Genomic DNA, 18,631 nt, shown 5'->3' with positions numbered 1-18,631 from the left:
AATCCATGTGGGAAAGAACCAGTGCATAAGCAAATGATTTCAATGACACAATATTTGAATAGAGTGCAGTTGTACCGTTTTCATCTTTCCATAAATACTCAGTGTCAAATATGCAAAACGCTTCTCCATATTCAGATTGGAATCCAGCACAGTTCCCTAAGTTCTCACTTCACTCTTAGGAGTCAAATCATCTCCTTTCAGATTTAATGATTTAAAACATTCCCACTAGATTTAAGCACTTTTCCAGCAAGTCCAAACTTACCACCAGCAGATGAAGTTTCTGCTGTCAGCACTCCTTCTGGACTGAGGTATACTCAGGTCTTACTTTCCTATAATATCTTTCCTTAAAAGGAAATCTCCTGTGAGTGATTTAAACTGCAAGTAGATTACTATTAGTCCTCTCAGGTAATCCTCCTCTTTGTTTCTTAACAATATTTCTCCTTAACAGCTTTTCAGATCAAACACTAGTAACTAGGTGCCCAGGAACCACTTTATCAGATTAAGCAAGTGACTTTTGCAAACTCACAATTCTAAACACTGGCAAACAGATTGTAACCTTAAAACTAGCAAACAATATACACAGCCAATAATAATTTAAACCTCCAAGTTTTGGGGGGTTTTTTTTATATCATGGAGGGGCTGACACAATCCACTTTGCCAGTCTAGATATCATCAACTGGTTATCAAACTTCAAAAACACACAATTTTAATGAATCTGTACTTTTTCTTTTGTTGCTCACCCTAGCCCTGTGAAAGAAGGTGGTGGTGAATTCACAAGCACAAGATGAGTTATCCATACCCTTCATACCCTGTCATGCACTTTGTCCACACATTACCCAAGTTATTCTCCTACACTAGGGAATGTGTGCATCCTCAGGGAAAATTTACCAAAATAATCAAGATAAAAGATTCACAAGGCTTAAGATTCCGGAAAATATTGTGCAGCCAGTTACAACCTTGGCAAACTGAATACAAATATTCCTGCTGCTGCCTGGGACAAATACAACAGAAGTAAGTGAGAAGTCCCTGTGTATGTCAGCCTTCCCCAACAAACCAGGACTTCTGCATTCAAAACGCCACTGCCATATTTCCGTGAGGGTCAGGTGAGAGAGGAACTTTGTCAGCTTGCTCACTCTGCGATGGAAGTCCCAGCTGCTCTGTTTGGCCCAACTCCAGGGAGCACCGTCTGGAGTTTGACCCTCCTGCTGAGGTCATCGCAGGCCAACCTCAAACGGCAGCCTGCAGCAGGGGCAGGGCTCCTCCAAAAGGGTCAGCCCAAAGGGGATCACTGCTTGGGGAGCAATTTAGGGAGTACATTGGAAAATTTAGGGAGTACATTGGAAATGATTGGGTTTTCCCTTTCAACAGCTGGATTAGTAACTTGCCCTTTCTTTGTGAGGGATTGGTCTGAGTTACGTTTCTGATTTGCTAATGTATTTGCATTTTATGGATGCATTTTATACTTTATTGATGCACTGTATTTTATCGATGTATTGGACTATGATTATTATGACATTCACTTATTGTATATCTTTTGCTTGTTGTAAATTGCTTGGGGTCGAGCTTTTATTTGAGGAAGGTGATCTGTAACATAACATGACATGTTTCCCGAATGGCAAGCACCACCTTTGAAAACAATACTGACACAATCCCTAAATAAAATTGCTTTTCCCCATGATCCATGCAATTTAAAAGATAGTAAATGTAAAACACATAAAATAATTCTTAATATTACATTAGTGTCTTCCACCCAATATTTCTTTTCTGCTGTAATAACATTTGTATTGGAATTTGTTTTAGATGCATCATTTACTCTGAGGCTGTAACTTTATAGCAAATGATCCAAGGAGACTCTGACCCCTTTTTCTCATTCTGATGGATAACAGTGTCAGTTTTGCATCTTTCAAGGATGCTGTACTCTCTGCATATGTTCCATATTTCAAAAGTATACCAGCCAAGCAGCAATACCCAGCATCTATTACATAAAAATGAAAGGGATACTACTGGAGTTAGTACAATGTGAAATTGAAAATGTCTACAAGACAAATTATATTAGAGTGATGCTATTTGTTGCCAACTGTGTAGCTATGCCTTACATTCTTTTGGCTTTTTGATTAGTTTGTTAATATTTTTCAATTTAAAAAAAGAAGGGATATATTAGGGCCACAGTGCGCCAAACTTCAAAGTCAACATTAGTCTTTGATCTTTGTGCAAACTGAATCAACAGAGCCTCTGCAGCAGCTCAACAGGAACAGGCTCAGCGAAGTGGGTCAGTCCCCTTGCTTCGATTTGCATCTTTTTTTCTTTTTTGCTGTGGCACCACATCTGTAAATGGATGTCAACAGTTTTCAGGCTTCCTCAATTACCAATGCCGAGAGGGCCTTTTCTTTTTGGAATTCCTTAAGCAGCCGTCTCTGAAATTTTCAAACATCTTGGGCAACAGCTGTGTTAGCGAAAGAGTCACAAATTACACCACACACACACAATCTGGTTGATCCTTATTGAGTATAAATCCACGTACATCTCATGCATCCTACATGAACCAATGAGCCACCGCTCTGTGTGTGATGCAATCAGTGAACACGTACATCTCACCCACTCTACATGAACCAATGAGCCACCGCTCTGTGTGTGATGTAATCAGTGAACACGTACATCTCACCCACTCTACATGAACCAATGAGCCACCGCTCTGTGTGATGTAATCAGTGAACACGTACATCTCACACACTCTACAAGAACCAATGAGCCACCGCTCTGTGTGTGTGATGTAATCAGTGAACACGTACATCTCACCCACTCTACAAGAACCAATGAGCCACCGCTCTGTGTGTGATGTAATCAGTGAACACGTACATCTCACCCACTCTACATGAACCAATGAGCCACCGCTCTGTGTGTGATGCAATCAGTGAACACGTACATCTCACCCACTCTACAAGAACCAATGAGCCACCGCTCTGTGTGTGATGCAATCAGTGAACACGTACATCTCACCCACTCTACATGAACCAATGAGTCACCGCGCTGTGTGTGATGTAATCAGTGAACAAGTACATCTCACCCACTCTACAAGAACCAATGAGCCACCGCTCTGTGTGTGATGTAATCAGTGAACACGTACATCTCACCCACTCTACATGAACCAATGAGCCACCGCTCTGTGTGATGTAATCAGTGAACACGTACATCTCACACACTCTACAAGAACCAATGAGCCACCGCTCTGTGTGTGTGATGTAATCAGTGAACACGTACATCTCACCCACTCTACAAGAACCAATGAGCCACCGCTCTGTGTGTGATGTAATCAGTGAACACGTACATCTCACCCACTCTACATGAACCAATGAGCCACCGCTCTGTGTGTGATGCAATCAGTGAACACGTACATCTCACCCACTCTACAAGAACCAATGAGCCACCGCTCTGTGTGTGATGCAATCAGTGAACACGTACATCTCACCCACTCTACATGAACCAATGAGTCACCGCGCTGTGTGTGATGTAATCAGTGAACAAGTACATCTCACCCACTCTACAAGAACCAATGAGCCACCGCTCTGTGTGTGATGTAATCAGTGAACACGTACATCTCACCCACTCTACATGAACCAATGAGCCACCGCTCTGTGTGATGTAATCAGTGAACACGTACATCTCACACACTCTACAAGAACCAATGAGCCACCGCTCTGTGTGTGATGTAATCAGTGAACACGTACATCTCACCCACTCTACATGAACCAATGAGCCACCGCTCTGTGTGTGATGCAATCAGTGAACACGTACATCTCACCCACTCTACAAGAACCAATGAGCCACCGCTCTGTGTGTGATGCAATCAGTGAACACGTACATCTCACCCACTCTACATGAACCAATGAGTCACTGCGCTGTGTGTGATGTAATCAGTGAACAAGTACATCTCACCCACTCTACAAGAACCAAAGAGCCACCGCTCTGTGTGTGATGTAATCAGTGAATAATGTCTTTGGTGATCTCAACAGCTCATGTCCTGCATTGTCTTTGTTGTTGGTCCTTGGGGGAGGCCGATGTTCAGAACCCCAGTGAGGACTCCCCACTGAGTGGATGTGGGGGTTGGCGGGGACATAAATATCCTGCGGAGCTTGCAGGTACAAACCTCCTGCAGGGAAGTACGCAGAGGGAGTTGAAAAGAACCTCCCCGTGTGCATTTTGCCAGCCCAGCCCTTTTACATCGCAGGACACACTGTGCATGCTGTGGATACTGCGCATACTCTTCTCCACAATGGTGGGCGGGGGGGGGGGGGGGGGGTGAGTACTTTTCAGAGGGATGCTCTCTGTGGGCACCCATCCCCCCCCCCCCTCCCGATACACGAAACCCCAGCTGGGAGCGCAGTAACGTCTTACCTTCTCTTGGTGCTAAAGTAAATCACCTTTTTGAACTAACTGGTGATAGTAAAGTTACCAGGCAATGACTAATGAGCTTTCATTAGCAAGCTAAAACAAGATTTTGGGCATTGGGCCACGAGGAGCGTGGGACTGCTGTGCTGGTGCACTGTGCTTCTCTGGTCAACTGGCTAGCGAGACCTGCACGAGCTGGGTCTGTCACAACCATTCATAATTTATCTGCAGAGCGGTTTCCAATCCACATTTTTCCATTGACAGAGATAATTTCAGGGTCCACTTAAAGCATGCGTGTTAGAGGGACACCGGTTTGTGACCTAACTGTAATAAAGCACTCTTCCAGTAATAATTACGGTACAGGGTGCACAAAACTAGACGCATGCCTGCTTTCATTTGCACCAATGCGTTATTCATGCTTTTACTCATATATATATGTTAGCAGGACAAATCTGCAAGACACTGCAGTCTATTTTTTTTGCATCAAAGGACAGAGGCATCAATGAAAGGAGCTTAGAAATCCTTGTGCTTCTTTCTTCATTAACAGAACCGTGAAACTTTTTTTTTGTAGGAGAGATCAATTATTTCACCTATGCCGTATATTAGAGGTTCCAAAAGTGGGTTTATAGGGAGTACCTAATTTTTTGGGGTTAATTTATTTATTTATTTTTTTAACGGATTCTGGGACCTTTTCAGTGGGTCTTTTTAAATTTTTTAAATAGAGAGAGAGTAAGTTTCAAAGCCATTTCCTTGGTTAAAACTGTCTTACCTGCATAAATGGGCCTGTACAAAATTGTCTGACCAATATTTATTTATTTGCTCATTCATTCAAATTTTTTCTTGCTAGATGCACTACAGAATATGCATAGTAAAAGTAATATAATGACAACTAACAATAAACATCACAAAACTATAAAAATATCAGTAACACAAAACCAGTAAAATATGACAGCATAAGGTCAAGAGCAAAAGTCTCTGGTCCCAAACAATACAGCCAAATGGTCATAAATCAAACTAACAAGCTGGGGTGCTCAAACCGATCCTTGGGCCTCCCCCCAAACAGTTTTTCAGGATATACCTCATGAATATGTATAAGAAATATTTGCATGCATAAGAGATAGTGCATGCAAATAAATCTCATGCATATTCATGAGAGAGTTCCTAAAAATCTGACTGGCTGGGGACGCCCCAGGACCGGTTTGAGCACCCCTGGCTTACAGCACAGATAACAGCCAAGGGGGATGATAGCCAAAAGCAGACATGAATAACCTTGACTTTACGGGCTTATAAAACAAACCTATGAAGTCCCGCAATAACCTCATCTCTAGAGGCAAACAATTTCACACAGCTGAAGGCTCTCTCACGTGTTACTGAGAGCTGAGCAACCTTCGGTTAAGGTGTAGGCAGGCAAAAGTACAGGTGTAGAGCGGCACACGCAGACCGACAGGGAACAGCGGCATTTCTGGGGAAGGAACTGGGGAGGGGGTTTGCAATCGCATGTATTCTTTTTCATTTTCAAAAAGTACACGTGTTATTTTTTTTCCCCCAAACTATTGATTCGTACACATTAGCGGGTGCTGAAGTGTGCAGAATACTCTCAGTGGTATAATTTTCAAAGGGAAAGCGTACATGTGTACATTCCCCTTTGAAAATTAGAATAAAGGCCATGGGTGCCTGGTTGAGGATTTCTTGTAAATATAAAGGGGCTAATTTTCAAAAAGATTTACATGTGTAAATGTAACTGCTATCGTAGCAATTTTCAAAAGCCATTTACCCACATAAAGTGCACTTCTACATGAATATCCTATGGACAATTCAATGGCATATATTGTAGCAATTTTCAAAAGCCCATTTACATGGGTAAAGTGCATTTACACATGTAAAAACCATTTTTAAGTGTGTAAATGCTTTTGAAAATCAGGCCCAAAGCACAGTCCAGCTCAGAGTAAGACAGAGATTTTATTCCAGAAAGCACTTCATATCATAAAACCTGCCCCTGACTTACATTCTGCAGGAGGCGCAGTACCAGGCTCCCTCAGTACCACTGCGCAGATGTAAACGCTCCCAATTCTTCTGCATCCATGCAGCTTAGTCCCTCTAGCCCTCGAGCTGCCGGGAACACAATGGTGTTCCTCTGCAACCTCCTCCCCCCTTTGAACCTCCGAAGGGCCAATCCACATCCCCTGTGATGGGGGGGGGGGGGGGGGGAGAAAGAGTCACAGATCTGTGCCTGGGACCGCAGGGAAACCCCTTCTGACCTTGCTCAGCCTCTGTTCAGCAGATCCACCCTATGGCTCACAGGCAGAATTCCTGCACCCATCCCGGACAAACCCCAGCACAAACCTGGCCAGAGCTCCCCCCCTTGGTCCTGAGAGTAGGTAACCACCTTTAAATGTATTTATTTATTTATTTGTAAGCTTTTATATACCGAAGTTTAGCTAAAGGCCTTCACTCCAGTTTACAGGTATAACAACATATTACAGGCGTAACACAACTGGTATAACATCAGATACAGATCGGTTATAACATCAGATACAAATAGTTTATATATAACAGCTTATAAAGCAACAGATTAGGTATAGCTTCAATTACAAAAAAATTAAATATTACGTTCATAACTGTGGGGGGTGACGTGGGCTTTCCATTTGTAACTGTGGGAGGCGACGTTGATCGAGTGAATGATTAGCCGATCCCGTCTTTGTAGGCTTGTCTGAAGAGCCAGGTTTTGAGTGATATTTTAAATATTTTAGTGTTGTTTTGTAATCTTAGATGTTCCAGTAGGGAGTTCCAGAGGTGAGATCCTGCTATAGATATGGCTCTGTTTCTTACGGCAGTGAGTTTGGCGGTTGTGACTGATGGGATGCCTAGTTGTACTTTGTTGATATTGTACTGCGTTGGGAGTTGTGTCTTTGTATAATGGTGTTTAGGCATGTGCTTTCACTGTTGTGTATTGCATTGTGGATAATGGTTAGAGTTTTATATTCGATTCTCTTTTCTACTGTTAGCCAGTGTAAACCTTTTAGCACAGGGGTGATGTGGTCAACTCTTTTGTGACCGGTGAAGATTCTGGCTGAGGCGTTCTGTAGCAATTGGAGTAGTCGTATGGTAGATTTGGGTAGGCCTATCAGGAGTGAGTTGCAATAATCAAAGCTAGTGAATGTTAGTGACTGGAGAATGGTTCTGAATTCAGGGTGATACAGTAGTGGTTTTAGGTGTTTGAGGATTAGTAATTTGTGGAAATTACTAATTGTAATTGTCCATGTAAATCTACATGGACAATTACAAAATTACCACTTAAAGGGTAAGCCCTGGGGGAACCAAGATGGCAGCTGCAAAACAGACAGGTTCCAGAGCTGCTCCTGAAGAATCCCCTTAATTTTTCTTTGATTTCAGCAAAATTTTCTCTTCAAAATGGGGAAGCGGAAAGGAGCTATCAGGCAGGGCAAGACAGCTGTAATGTCTGCTCCCCTTCTCCAGCCTACAATGTTGGAATTGCGACCTACCCGCAGTTCGGTGATCGATGCTGGCTTGGTTGGACCTGGGGATGCCAGCCTGGCAGCGGCGGATGTCTCCATTAGCCCCGATCACCATTCCACTCTGCATCCTCCTGCCGGATCTGTCGCTTCAGTTGATGCCTCTTTGGAAGTGCCTAGGTCTTTGGGTGGCTTTGCTTTTTCCATTTTGCCAACACAGTCTCAGTGTCGGGATCTGGCGGATGAGTCTCGAGACGTGCGGCTTGCTGCAGAGGGATTGGTTCTGCCACTTTCCTTGCCGGCTGAGTCAACTGGAGCAGGTTTGGCAGGCTGTTTTATCCACCATGGCTCCCTTCTATAATTCTTCAAGATTCTGCTTCGATTGTTAAACCTGCTGTTATTACTTTGGACAGTCTTTGGACTGTCATGATGTCAATCAATCAATCTCTTACTTCCTTAGTTTCTTTGACCACTGACTTGCATAATAAAATTTCAAACTCATGAATCTCGGTTACCTTCTTTGGAGCATCAGGTGTCTGAGGGAAAAATATCTATAATAATGTTTCAAGATGTTCAAGCTAATATTATTAAAGATCCGTCTTCTACTTCTTGTAGAATTGAGAACACTGAGACCTCACTCATCTTTAAAGCTGAAGTTAATTTTCCTCGGATGGTGCTCTCTCAACACTCCCTCTGATCTCTTTTCTATTTACCTGAAAAAAGTATTAAAGATTCCAGAAGATGCACTTGCTCCTATGGAGATTTTTTTCTTTCCAGCTTCTAGAAGATAAGTGGATAATAATGTGATGGATGTTCCTACTAATGTAACCGATTTCCTTGGAAACTCTGATGAAGGAAATGTGATTGACCAAGCTACTTTGTTGGTGACTTTTGTCTTTATGCAAGGTCACAATAACATTCTCTGTCTATATTTTCATAATAAAGACGTCTTGTTTAAAGGCCAAAAGATTTGGATGTTTCCAGACATAACTACGGCAACGCAGGAACGAAGAAAGAAGTTCTTAACTATGAAAGATGCAACTCTTTTTCTAGGAGCCACATGCATTATATGTTATCCTTGCAAATGTGTGATAACTCTTGATTCTGTTAGATTTGCTTTTTTCAATCCCAGCCAGTTACAACATTTTCTGGATGCCCGATAAGGGGTTATGATTCCTTCTTCCTCTGTTAATGTGGATATTGTTTGATATAGTAATAAAAAATTGAAAATTTGCTTTATGGCTGCCATGTTATGATTAATTTATTAAACTGATTAGGGTTGACTCAGTAATACTAAAGGCGATATTAAAGGCAATATTAAAATAAGCACGGATAGCAATATCAAGTCGAAGTGATCAGGGTATAGAATCAATTTGTGTTGCTACATTTTAATTAATATGTGTTTTTAATCTAAATTGTAATTATTATTACATTTTATTTGTATATTTGTTTTATTTTTGTAAATCGCTTTGGGCAATAAATATTTAATCGGTAAAGCATTTAATAAATGATGATAAATAAATTAGTAAATTATTCTGCTCTGCAGCTTCCATCCTTATTATGGTTATATCTTGATTTGTGTCTTAGCCATTCCCCATAGTTATTTTCTTGTTCCCCCCCAATTTATTGGGATCTAATGTGGCAATTTACATTTCCTCTTATTGTTTTACTACTGGTGTATAATTACCATATTTTTCTTTGTCAAATGTTTTTTATATATTTGATTTGAAATTATAAACAAAGACAAAAAAAAAAAAAAAAAGGCACTGTTTAGCACCCATCTGGCCACGCGTTTTCGACACGCGCCTATTACCCCTTATACTGCAAGGGGTAATAGCGCAGCCAACCTCGCAAAAACTAATAGCGCTCATCACATGCAAATACACGTTGATGAACCTATTAGTTAATCGCCCAGGATACTGAAAGTAAAATGTGCGGCCAAGCTGCACATTTTACTCTAAATTAACGCCTGCTAGATCTAAGCAACTTGGAAAAGTGAACAGAAAAGCAGAAAATACTGACCTGATTATTAGGCGGTAAGAGTGCCCTGCATATGATAGCAATGCCAGTACTCTTACAGGATTAGGTCAAGGACGCCCCCCACACACACACAAAATATTTGCCCGGTTGCCCCTGCCCACAGTGCTCTGGCTGAGGCTATCTCCCAGCTGTCAGCTGTACAAGCTTGGCCGCCTGCGGGGAAACTGCTGTCGTGACTCCACCACTGAGGTCTTTATAGGGGGCTGAATTTTACTGCAAGCTGGCAAGAGCAGTGTTATTACAAAACGGAGGCAAGCCAGAGGTCTCAGAAGTGTAATAATCAGGCTTTCTGCATGCATATTTTTTTAAATATTAAAGTGCACGGAGGTCTTGTCTGCCGCCAGGTGCTTTTATGACATTACTGTTGCTTACATTCTTACTGAAATACACAAGAACCGAGACATGAAAAATGTTTGCTGGATCAGAAGATTCACAGTCACCGCGCTTGATCTCAGAGCTTTCAACTGCACATTAGAACAAACCCAGGTTTCCCTGTTTTTCTGCTCAAAATGTCAGCGGGAGACCTTTTTTTCATCTCAGTCCATTAATACCATAAATCCTTTACATCTCCTGCAGCAATCTACATATTTCTTACTTATTCTGGGAGCATAAAAAACTTGCATCACACGTACCCAGATATTCCAGGGTCCTCTCAGCCACATCACCATCTGTTGCTGTCCTGGGAGGAGGAGGCAGAACGTGCAAAGAGTCAGGGACATACCAGTGACATTTCTACCGTTTACCAGCTTTGTTATACAAGGTTTACATTGGGCATTCTTTACCATTCAACAGCTCTAATCTTAAATGACATTTTATACTGATCTTTGGAATGCTTCTGCGGTGGCTTGCATGCAGTATTTTCATTTTACACAAATTAATTTCACCCTAATTGATTCATCAGTGTTTAGCTACAATGCTGCCCCCGATTCATTCAGTCTCTGTCCCACACCCTTCATAAAAAGCCCAGCTCCCTCCAGCAATCTATATTTTTAAAGACTGACACCCCCCCAAAATGGAATCCATGGTCAAGGGAAGGGTATTAGGTAACCTAAGCAAACCTTACAGCCTCACACACACACACACACACACGTCCCCTCTACAAACATTCACACACACAATTCAATTATGCATTTATAACAGATTTTACATGAAAAAAGAACATTCAAAAGCACAGTCTTCAGAAGCAAAAATATCACTTACAACATACGTATTATTATTTACATGCACTGCTGTGGTGCCAACCAGAAAACTCTGCAAAAAAGGACACTTGGAATTCCTATGGAATTAAACTTTTTGTAATAAGTGCTGGGTGAGGGCTTGGCCCTCAGAAAGCCATGAATAAATGAAATTACCATTATAATATAGTAAACCTCCCACACCAAAACAACCTAATTGCTAGCACTCAAACAGTAGCTACCTTATGTATGAAAAGGTAACACTGCACATATTACACCAGGCCCTAGAACACCAGTACTCCTCCTATAAAGGAAACAGAACAAATCAGACTGATACAGATGCCTACAGATAAATTATATGGTAGCAGAATACCTCACCTCAGTCACACATGGGGAACACAGACATCTAAGGTTAACACCTTGAAATGCCCATGCCCTGCCCCTATCACTCCCACACCCCACTCATTTTTGGAAACTTTTGAGATGTGCACACTGCAGGACATATGCGCATATATCTGTGGTTTTTAAAATCCACTCAGCATGCACAAAGCCAACTTATTCACATATCCCCTAATTAATGCGTACGCCGGGCGTTTAAAATTCACTCTAAGAAAGCACCCCGGACACTTTCAGCTATGAGAATCATGGCATAGATAAGCCTCCCGAGGCATCCTTTAAACCAGATGCTTCATGTGTGCAGAAATAAAGCAGCATCCAGCAAGCTCCCAGCAGGCCTAATGCACATTTGACAAATGCTTATAGTTTTGCATGTTCTAATTCCAAAAACTTTTTTCTAGCCTCAAACTCCACAGGCTGCAGACCCAAGCGGACCTAGCAGATGATGCACCAGGAAGAGCTATACCTTGCATAAGGAGGTCCCCGGAGAGGCGGGGCAGGCTGCTCATCTCGCTGGGAGCTGAGATGAAGGCCTAGCAAAGTGTCCTCTGGGCTGGCGTCTGGCGATGACCTCACCGAGTTGGGAATAGGCGGGATCAGTGCGCCCGACAAAGACTTACGTTTCTTCTCGGCACTGTAACGCACGTACTGCAAGGACTTCTGCACCTGGAAGAGGAGGAGATGTGACCAGCCAAGAAGAGGGGGATGGGTTATACCACAAACCCCCCCCTCCCCCCACACATCCCAACACAAAATAGCCCGCAGCACTACAGTCACCTTCACCATAACAGGAGTATCAGACAGTATGGGTCTGCCATGCCAAATGCATGACGTTGTTTGAGGAGGAGACCTTAAACGGTCCCAAAACCCTTGCGCTTTGAAACATCTCATGGTGGTAACAAAAACATCAACTCCCGAGATGTGCCAGAAGCGTTTAAGGAGCAGCAAAAACAAACCAGGGCCAAAATGTCTACTGCTGAATATTTTTTCACCATGGATATTACTGGGAAACGTTTGCAGGGAAATGGACGAAAAGAGAGAAATGTGCTGCTCTGCGGAATACATGGGAAATCCTGCAACATGTCGGAATTTTCTTCCTTTCATAAGGAAATTCTTTCACTGAAGTTCATTGTGAACAGCTTGTGACTCTGGCAGATTAATTATTTGCTAGACTGTTTTTGAAACAAAAACGGTACTGTTGGCACATCCTTAAATCATCTCCACTCAATTATTTTTGTGGGGTTATTTTTTTTTTTTTATAACTCATTTTACTTTGGCAGCCACTTCCCTTTCTACAGACCAAAATCCATTACCATTTCCTTCTTTTTAGCCATGTTATTATCAGAGTGCGCACATGACTATGTTTCATATCACAACGAAGCCATATGGTCTCTGGCAAGGGATCCAACTTCATTAGGAATCAAGAGACCCAGCTGGTGAGCAGGCATTTCTCAAGCTTCAAAATAAGAAAAAAAAAAAAGACACCACATCATAAGCTCTTATCTTTCTCCAGGATACCTCCTTGGGTGCCGGAGTTTGCTCCACACTCTGGGGGTGATGACCTCTTTCCTCTGAGGGCCTCTGCTTATTCTCTGTGGATCCAGCTGGTCCTGGAGTGGGGCTCCTCTGAATGGGAGGCATGGGCTTGGGGGCATTCAGCAGCCTCTGAGAGGCAGATCTCGGAACGGCAGGCTTTAGGGTGACGCCATCACTGCTGCTGGATTCGGATAAGGCTGCAGTAAATAAAAAGTCACAGAGTGAAAATCCAAGTTGCACTATTGAACTAAAGAGTCAGAGTGTGTTAATGCCAAAAGATATTAATTCAGCAGTCACTACTTTTTCAACTTATTATGCATCTTAAAAGTACAATCCACAAACCAAGTGTGGAGTAGTACAGGAAGATGAAATTTCCCTACTGTTTCTTTTTCCTCCTTTCTCCTCTAAGTTCTCATCTCTGTGTGAGGGCAGCATTTCTAGAACTAGACAATGCATTATCATGAAAGCCTATACCCATGCTGCAATTGCTCAGACTCTGCCATGCAGAACCAGCTTTAGCTAACCAACATCCTATGCAATAATTGAAATTGGCAACCCTCCTCCCCACTTTTGCACAGTGCTCCCTCCTTCAGTGGTGACAGTGGTGGTGGCTCCAACACAGCATTCCACTCTCTCCCCTGTCTGGTAGCATCCCCCTCACTCTCTGCCCAACATCCCCCTTCTTCCCACTACCCTGCCTAATAGCATTTCTCTCTCTGATAGCCTGCCCACCATCCTCCTTTCTCTCTCAACTACCCCAGCAGGTGGTGACAAGCTAAACTCTGCCTATGACGACTATATGCGAAATTATCAGTACAGAAGTCTAAACCAAGAAGATCACAATGGACAACAGGAAGTGCTGGGAGCACACAACACCACAAAAACTCCTGGCAGCACAGCAGCATGCTATGCTGCAGATTTTGATTTGGCTAGACGTCTGAAGCAGCTAAACTTCAAGTGATATAAATCTTAGAGGAGCAACTTTAGGGTAACAACTTTCAGTAATAGGCTTTGTTAATAAATTTTGGGTGAATTCCTATTTTTAAGTGATATCCCTGGACTGAGAGTTATTGGAAGGGGTGGGGTCACATAGCCTATAATTGATTTGTACCTGGAAAGGGAGGGGTCCTCTAAGGGTGTTCACTTAAGGGTTAGCCCATTTGTATATTACAATTATAGATCATTAGCCTGGAGAATAATTTGGGGCAACAGGAATCCAAGATTTTGAGATTAGTCTTGTGATTTCCATTCTCTACATATACTCAACTTTAAGTTTAGAATGGCAGGTTTTCAGATGTTGTCTAGAAAAGAAGGGAAAATTAATGGACAACAACTGGACAATGATAAAGAACCCCTTCCAACAAACAACTGAGGAAGGAGATGACACTTTTTGTACCTATAAAGTAAGAGAAAGTATAGACAAATTATTAAACTCACAGAATAACATTTATACTATGTGTCTTTTGTTCAGTGAGGGAGGCTCTCTTTACTTATGCTGTAATAATTACACTGGAAAATGGTTAAAAATTACATTTTATATTTTTGTATAATTTCTTATCTATCTCTGCCTGATGGTATGTATATCATCAGTAGTTTATAATGGTACATTGAGTGAAAAAGAATTTTCTCCGATTTGTTTTAAACATGCTACTTGCTAACTTCATGGAGTATCCCCTAGTCTTCATATTGTTTGAAACAGTAAATAACAGATTCACATTTACCCATTGTAGTCCACTCATGATTTTATAGATCTCTATCATATTCCCCCCCCCCCCCCTCAGCTGAGTCTTCCCCAAGTTGAGCAGCCCTAACCTCTTTAACCTTTCCTCATAGGGGAGCCATTCATACCATTTATGATTTTGGTCGCCCTTCTCTGTACCTTTCCAGATGTGGCGACTAGAAGTTCTGTCCACCCTTTTCTTCATTTTGGGTTGCCTTTTGGAGCTAGGTTATTTTTACTCTCTGGGTTCACAAGGACCTAGGGACTCTGTATTGCCATCTACAAGGAGAGTTAAGAGCCTCTCACCCTGAGAGATCCATGGACCTGTGAAGGTCACTGGGGGAATTCATTCTCATTTGTTCCTGGTAAGAGGAGAAGTTGGACTCCAAAGAATACCAGTCACACTCATTTGATGTTAACCACTACGCTATCACTGGATAATGAAGAGAGGAGACTGAAATGGGAAGTAAGAAGTGCAGTCTATGCATCTGAAGAAATATGGGACTTTATGGTGTATCACATTAACCGACTTAAATCTGCTACATTCTGAAATTTGGGACGGAGCTTCTAAACTACCTTTATAATTGGAAAGGATCAGGAGTGAAAGAAAAGAATAATAATGAGAGAAAAGATGCATGAAGTGTTTACAAAGTCACAGATTTATTGAAGAGCTGCACATGCAAATGGATTGGATTGCCTGAGGAGTTGCAAACAGTAATTTTCACTATTGCACCTTCAAATGTCAGTAAAGTTGGAAGCAACTTCCAGCTTGATTATCACTGCTGTATGCAAAGACTGTATTAACAATGCTCGGGCCTTGGAGAGAAGTCTCTCCCCCTTCCTTCCCTCAACAGGGAGTTTTGGAACTCAGAGAGGGACTTAAGAACTGTATGGGAAATCTGACTATCCTAACCTTTAGGGCTGCAGGTTGACCTCAGCTCAGGGGTTACATACAGTACAGGTTGAGCCTATCAACTGGCAGAATAGGTTTTGCCAGCTGTCCCTGGAATTCCCTCTTCAATCACTGGCAGGAAACTCACAACCAACCCCCAGAGAGTCTCCTTCCTCTCTTCTATGGCTGGTGGGATGGTTTCTGCCAGTCTCTCTGGGATTTCTTCCTCCCTTTGGCAACTGACAGGGTGGAGTTCACTAGCCATCCCATGCCAGCAGTAAATGCACTTTCAAAACTTATGGGCCAGCCCTTTCTGGCTACTGACCTAACAATGCATAAGATCAGAAGTCAGGCAGTGCCAGCCCACAGGTTTTGAAAATGTCCGAGTGTCTTAGAAGGAAAGAGAAATTATGTGCAGATATGATTTAAATTGAGCAATGCTACTCATGTGCACAGCTCAAAGAGAACTTTGGCAGGCAGAATATCCCCTCATGCCTGGTGCCCTGCGCAGGTGCACAATTTGCACGCCCCCAGAGCTGACCTTGCCAATGTGACATTTTGATCTCTTTCCAGGAGAACAAAGGAAATTGATATAAAGCTTCAAGATTCATAGTTTGGGCAAAAAAAGGGAGGGGAGCTGGGTGCTGATTTAAATATGGGAGCTTATATGTTCATCAACTGAGAATGGTAGAGGATCAAAGAAGGAAGACAAAAAAAAATTGATGTGAATAAGGAGTGATATCCTGCAGATGGCAGACAACTGGTAGATGTCCTTAGCTTGAAATTAACAGAGAAGACTAGATGGGCAAATTGGTCGTTCGCTGCCATCATCTACTACAGAACATAAGAATATAAGTGACATGTTGGGTCAGACCAAGGTCCATCAAGCCCAGCACTCTGTCTCTGACAGTGGCCAGTCAGGATTATAAATACCCGTCAGATCCTCAGTAGTTGATCTATTTCTTGTATCTCACTCCCAGGGATAAACGATGGCTTTCCCAAGTCTACCTGGTTAATAGCTGTTTATGGGCTTTTCTTTCAGGAACTTGTCCGATCTTCTTTTGAATCCCACTATGTTGTTAGGTATCTAGCTACCATGGAACCAGTACTCTCACCTTCTCAGATCAAGTAAGTGAGCATTGCAAATGCACAATCTGAACATTGGCAAATGCTATCTTTTACTAGTTCAGAGAATTAAATACTGTTTTCCCACTTCAAACAATTCTAACACTAGCAAAGAAATACTATATTTTACTAGCTCAGAGAATCAAAGTCTATTTATAACACAAACAGTTATAACACTGGCAAACAAATACTAATCTTAAAGCTAGCAAACATATGAACACAGCCAGTAATAGTTTAACCCACCAAGATTTTTTTTTTTGTCTCAAGATTTAAGCACAGAGATTGTACGTTGCATTTTCACAAAGAATGAGATTGATATGTTGTCCAATCCTTTAGAGTTTTCTCCATTTTGGATCAGAGAGTGCCCTGTCCTTTTCCTGGCCATAGTTTTTTGATTGGAATAATTCAACGATTTCTGGACTTGCACAGAGTAGGGATATACGGCGCCAATTCCCAAAGGCCACAAAATAGGTGCGCTTTCCAGGGTAACTAAGCTAAGCAAATGAATCTGGTTCTTAGACTAAATTTATACAAATACATCTGAACAATATTCATTGGAGATAATCTGCAAAGTAGGGGCGTTGTGGCCCTGGAGGGCTGGTCTTATGAACCCTTGCAATGGAGACTTGCTGCGTGTTGTTTGACCATGTATGGATTTCCTTTGTCCCTTCTTTACATCTCTGTGACTCAACTGATGTAACATATTTTCAGTTAATACACATCACCACCATATCTTGGAATCTGATAGATGAGTACATCGTACATTTATACATAGTTCAGTAATGCCTAGCGTACAGCTGGGCACTACACGCTTGTATAAAATATTCAGGGGAACGGTTAACTGGGAATATTTCATATTGGTGATCTAATTGTGCAATTACTTGTCTGTGATCCAAAGCCTTCCGATATCTTTCTCTTCATCTTATCCTTGAGTCGAGCAGTCTCCAGAACCGCGCTGCCCACCTCCGGCTCCATCCGACCCAGCGCTGGGCTGGGTGGCTGCGGGAAATCCCTCCTGCTCTCTGGGTCCTGGTGACCGTTCCTGCTCTGGCAGCCCTCAGAAGGAGACACTGTCCCAGGATACAACTGGTCACCATTGCCACCCCATGGACACGACTTCTTCATCTGCATGCTTAGTGCGGATTGAAAGGAGGCTGTAGGGGGGGGAAATAAAGCAGCAGATGAACTGATCACCTAAGCCTAAGCGACACGATACTTATTTAACTTCTTACACAATTGTCTGCGAAAGTGAATTGGAAAGCTGCAACCTCTGTGGCCTGGTGGAGTGTTTCAAGACAACTTCTAGCAAGCAGACAGACTAATTTGTAGCATCATGAGGACCATGAGGCAAAAAGGTTGGTATCTGGAGGAGCAGCCATTTTTTGGATCATCATCAGACCACCTCTCACAGGAAACACACAACCCACTGTCTTTATCAACGTAACATGATTGTACTGCACTATTTTTTAAATCCCTAAACAGAGAAACATAGGATAAAGGTCATAGAGGCCTCTCTAGCCTGCCCAATTTGCTTTCTTTTGCAACGCCATAGACCACAGCTTTCCCTTCATAATTAAGGAGCCTGTGTGCTCGTCCGACACCTTCTTCCATTCTGTCAGTGTTTTGGCCTCCATGTGCCTACCACCTTCTATGAATACATTTTTTTTTTTTTAATGTTACCCCTAACCCTACCACCCCCTGAGCCTCTTGCTCTAGAATGGGAATCAGCACCCCCCCCCCCCGTCACAATACATCCCGCCACATCGCTCACGCTACAATCCAATAACCCCAGCATTGTCAAAATTTGCAGGCGATCAGCACAGCTGACCTGCGAGACTGGAAAATGATTGCGGTGCCAAGTAGTATATACACCACCTGTCAAACGTAC

General features: G+C 42.5%; 1 protein-coding gene across 20 annotated transcripts in view; it reads right to left on the bottom strand.

The window, feature by feature from the left end:
• TOGARAM2 (TOG array regulator of axonemal microtubules 2) overlaps positions 1 to 18,631 on the bottom strand; it is a 149,969-nt gene that overhangs the window by 89,425 nt on the left and 41,913 nt on the right. For 19 of the 20 annotated variants that reach the window (XM_029592985.1, XM_029592980.1, XM_029592975.1 and 16 more), the window contains 4 exons: positions 17,625 to 17,897; positions 12,989 to 13,203; positions 11,937 to 12,136; positions 10,532 to 10,578 (listed from right to left, as the gene is read on the bottom strand). In XM_029592985.1, the coding sequence (XP_029448845.1) occupies positions 10,532 to 10,578; positions 11,937 to 12,136; positions 12,989 to 13,203; positions 17,625 to 17,897 (735 nt within the window). The remainder of the gene's footprint in view (positions 1 to 10,531; positions 10,579 to 11,936; positions 12,137 to 12,988; positions 13,204 to 17,624; positions 17,898 to 18,631) is intronic. The other variant, XM_029592991.1, reaches the window with a different exon arrangement.

The sequence above is a fragment of the Rhinatrema bivittatum genome, chromosome 3 (genome assembly GCF_901001135.1).
Source record: "Rhinatrema bivittatum chromosome 3, aRhiBiv1.1, whole genome shotgun sequence".
NCBI classification, from domain to species: domain Eukaryota; kingdom Metazoa; phylum Chordata; class Amphibia; order Gymnophiona; family Rhinatrematidae; genus Rhinatrema; species Rhinatrema bivittatum.
Note: the sequence above shows the minus strand (reverse complement) of the source record. Positions and strands in the feature narration are given on the sequence as shown.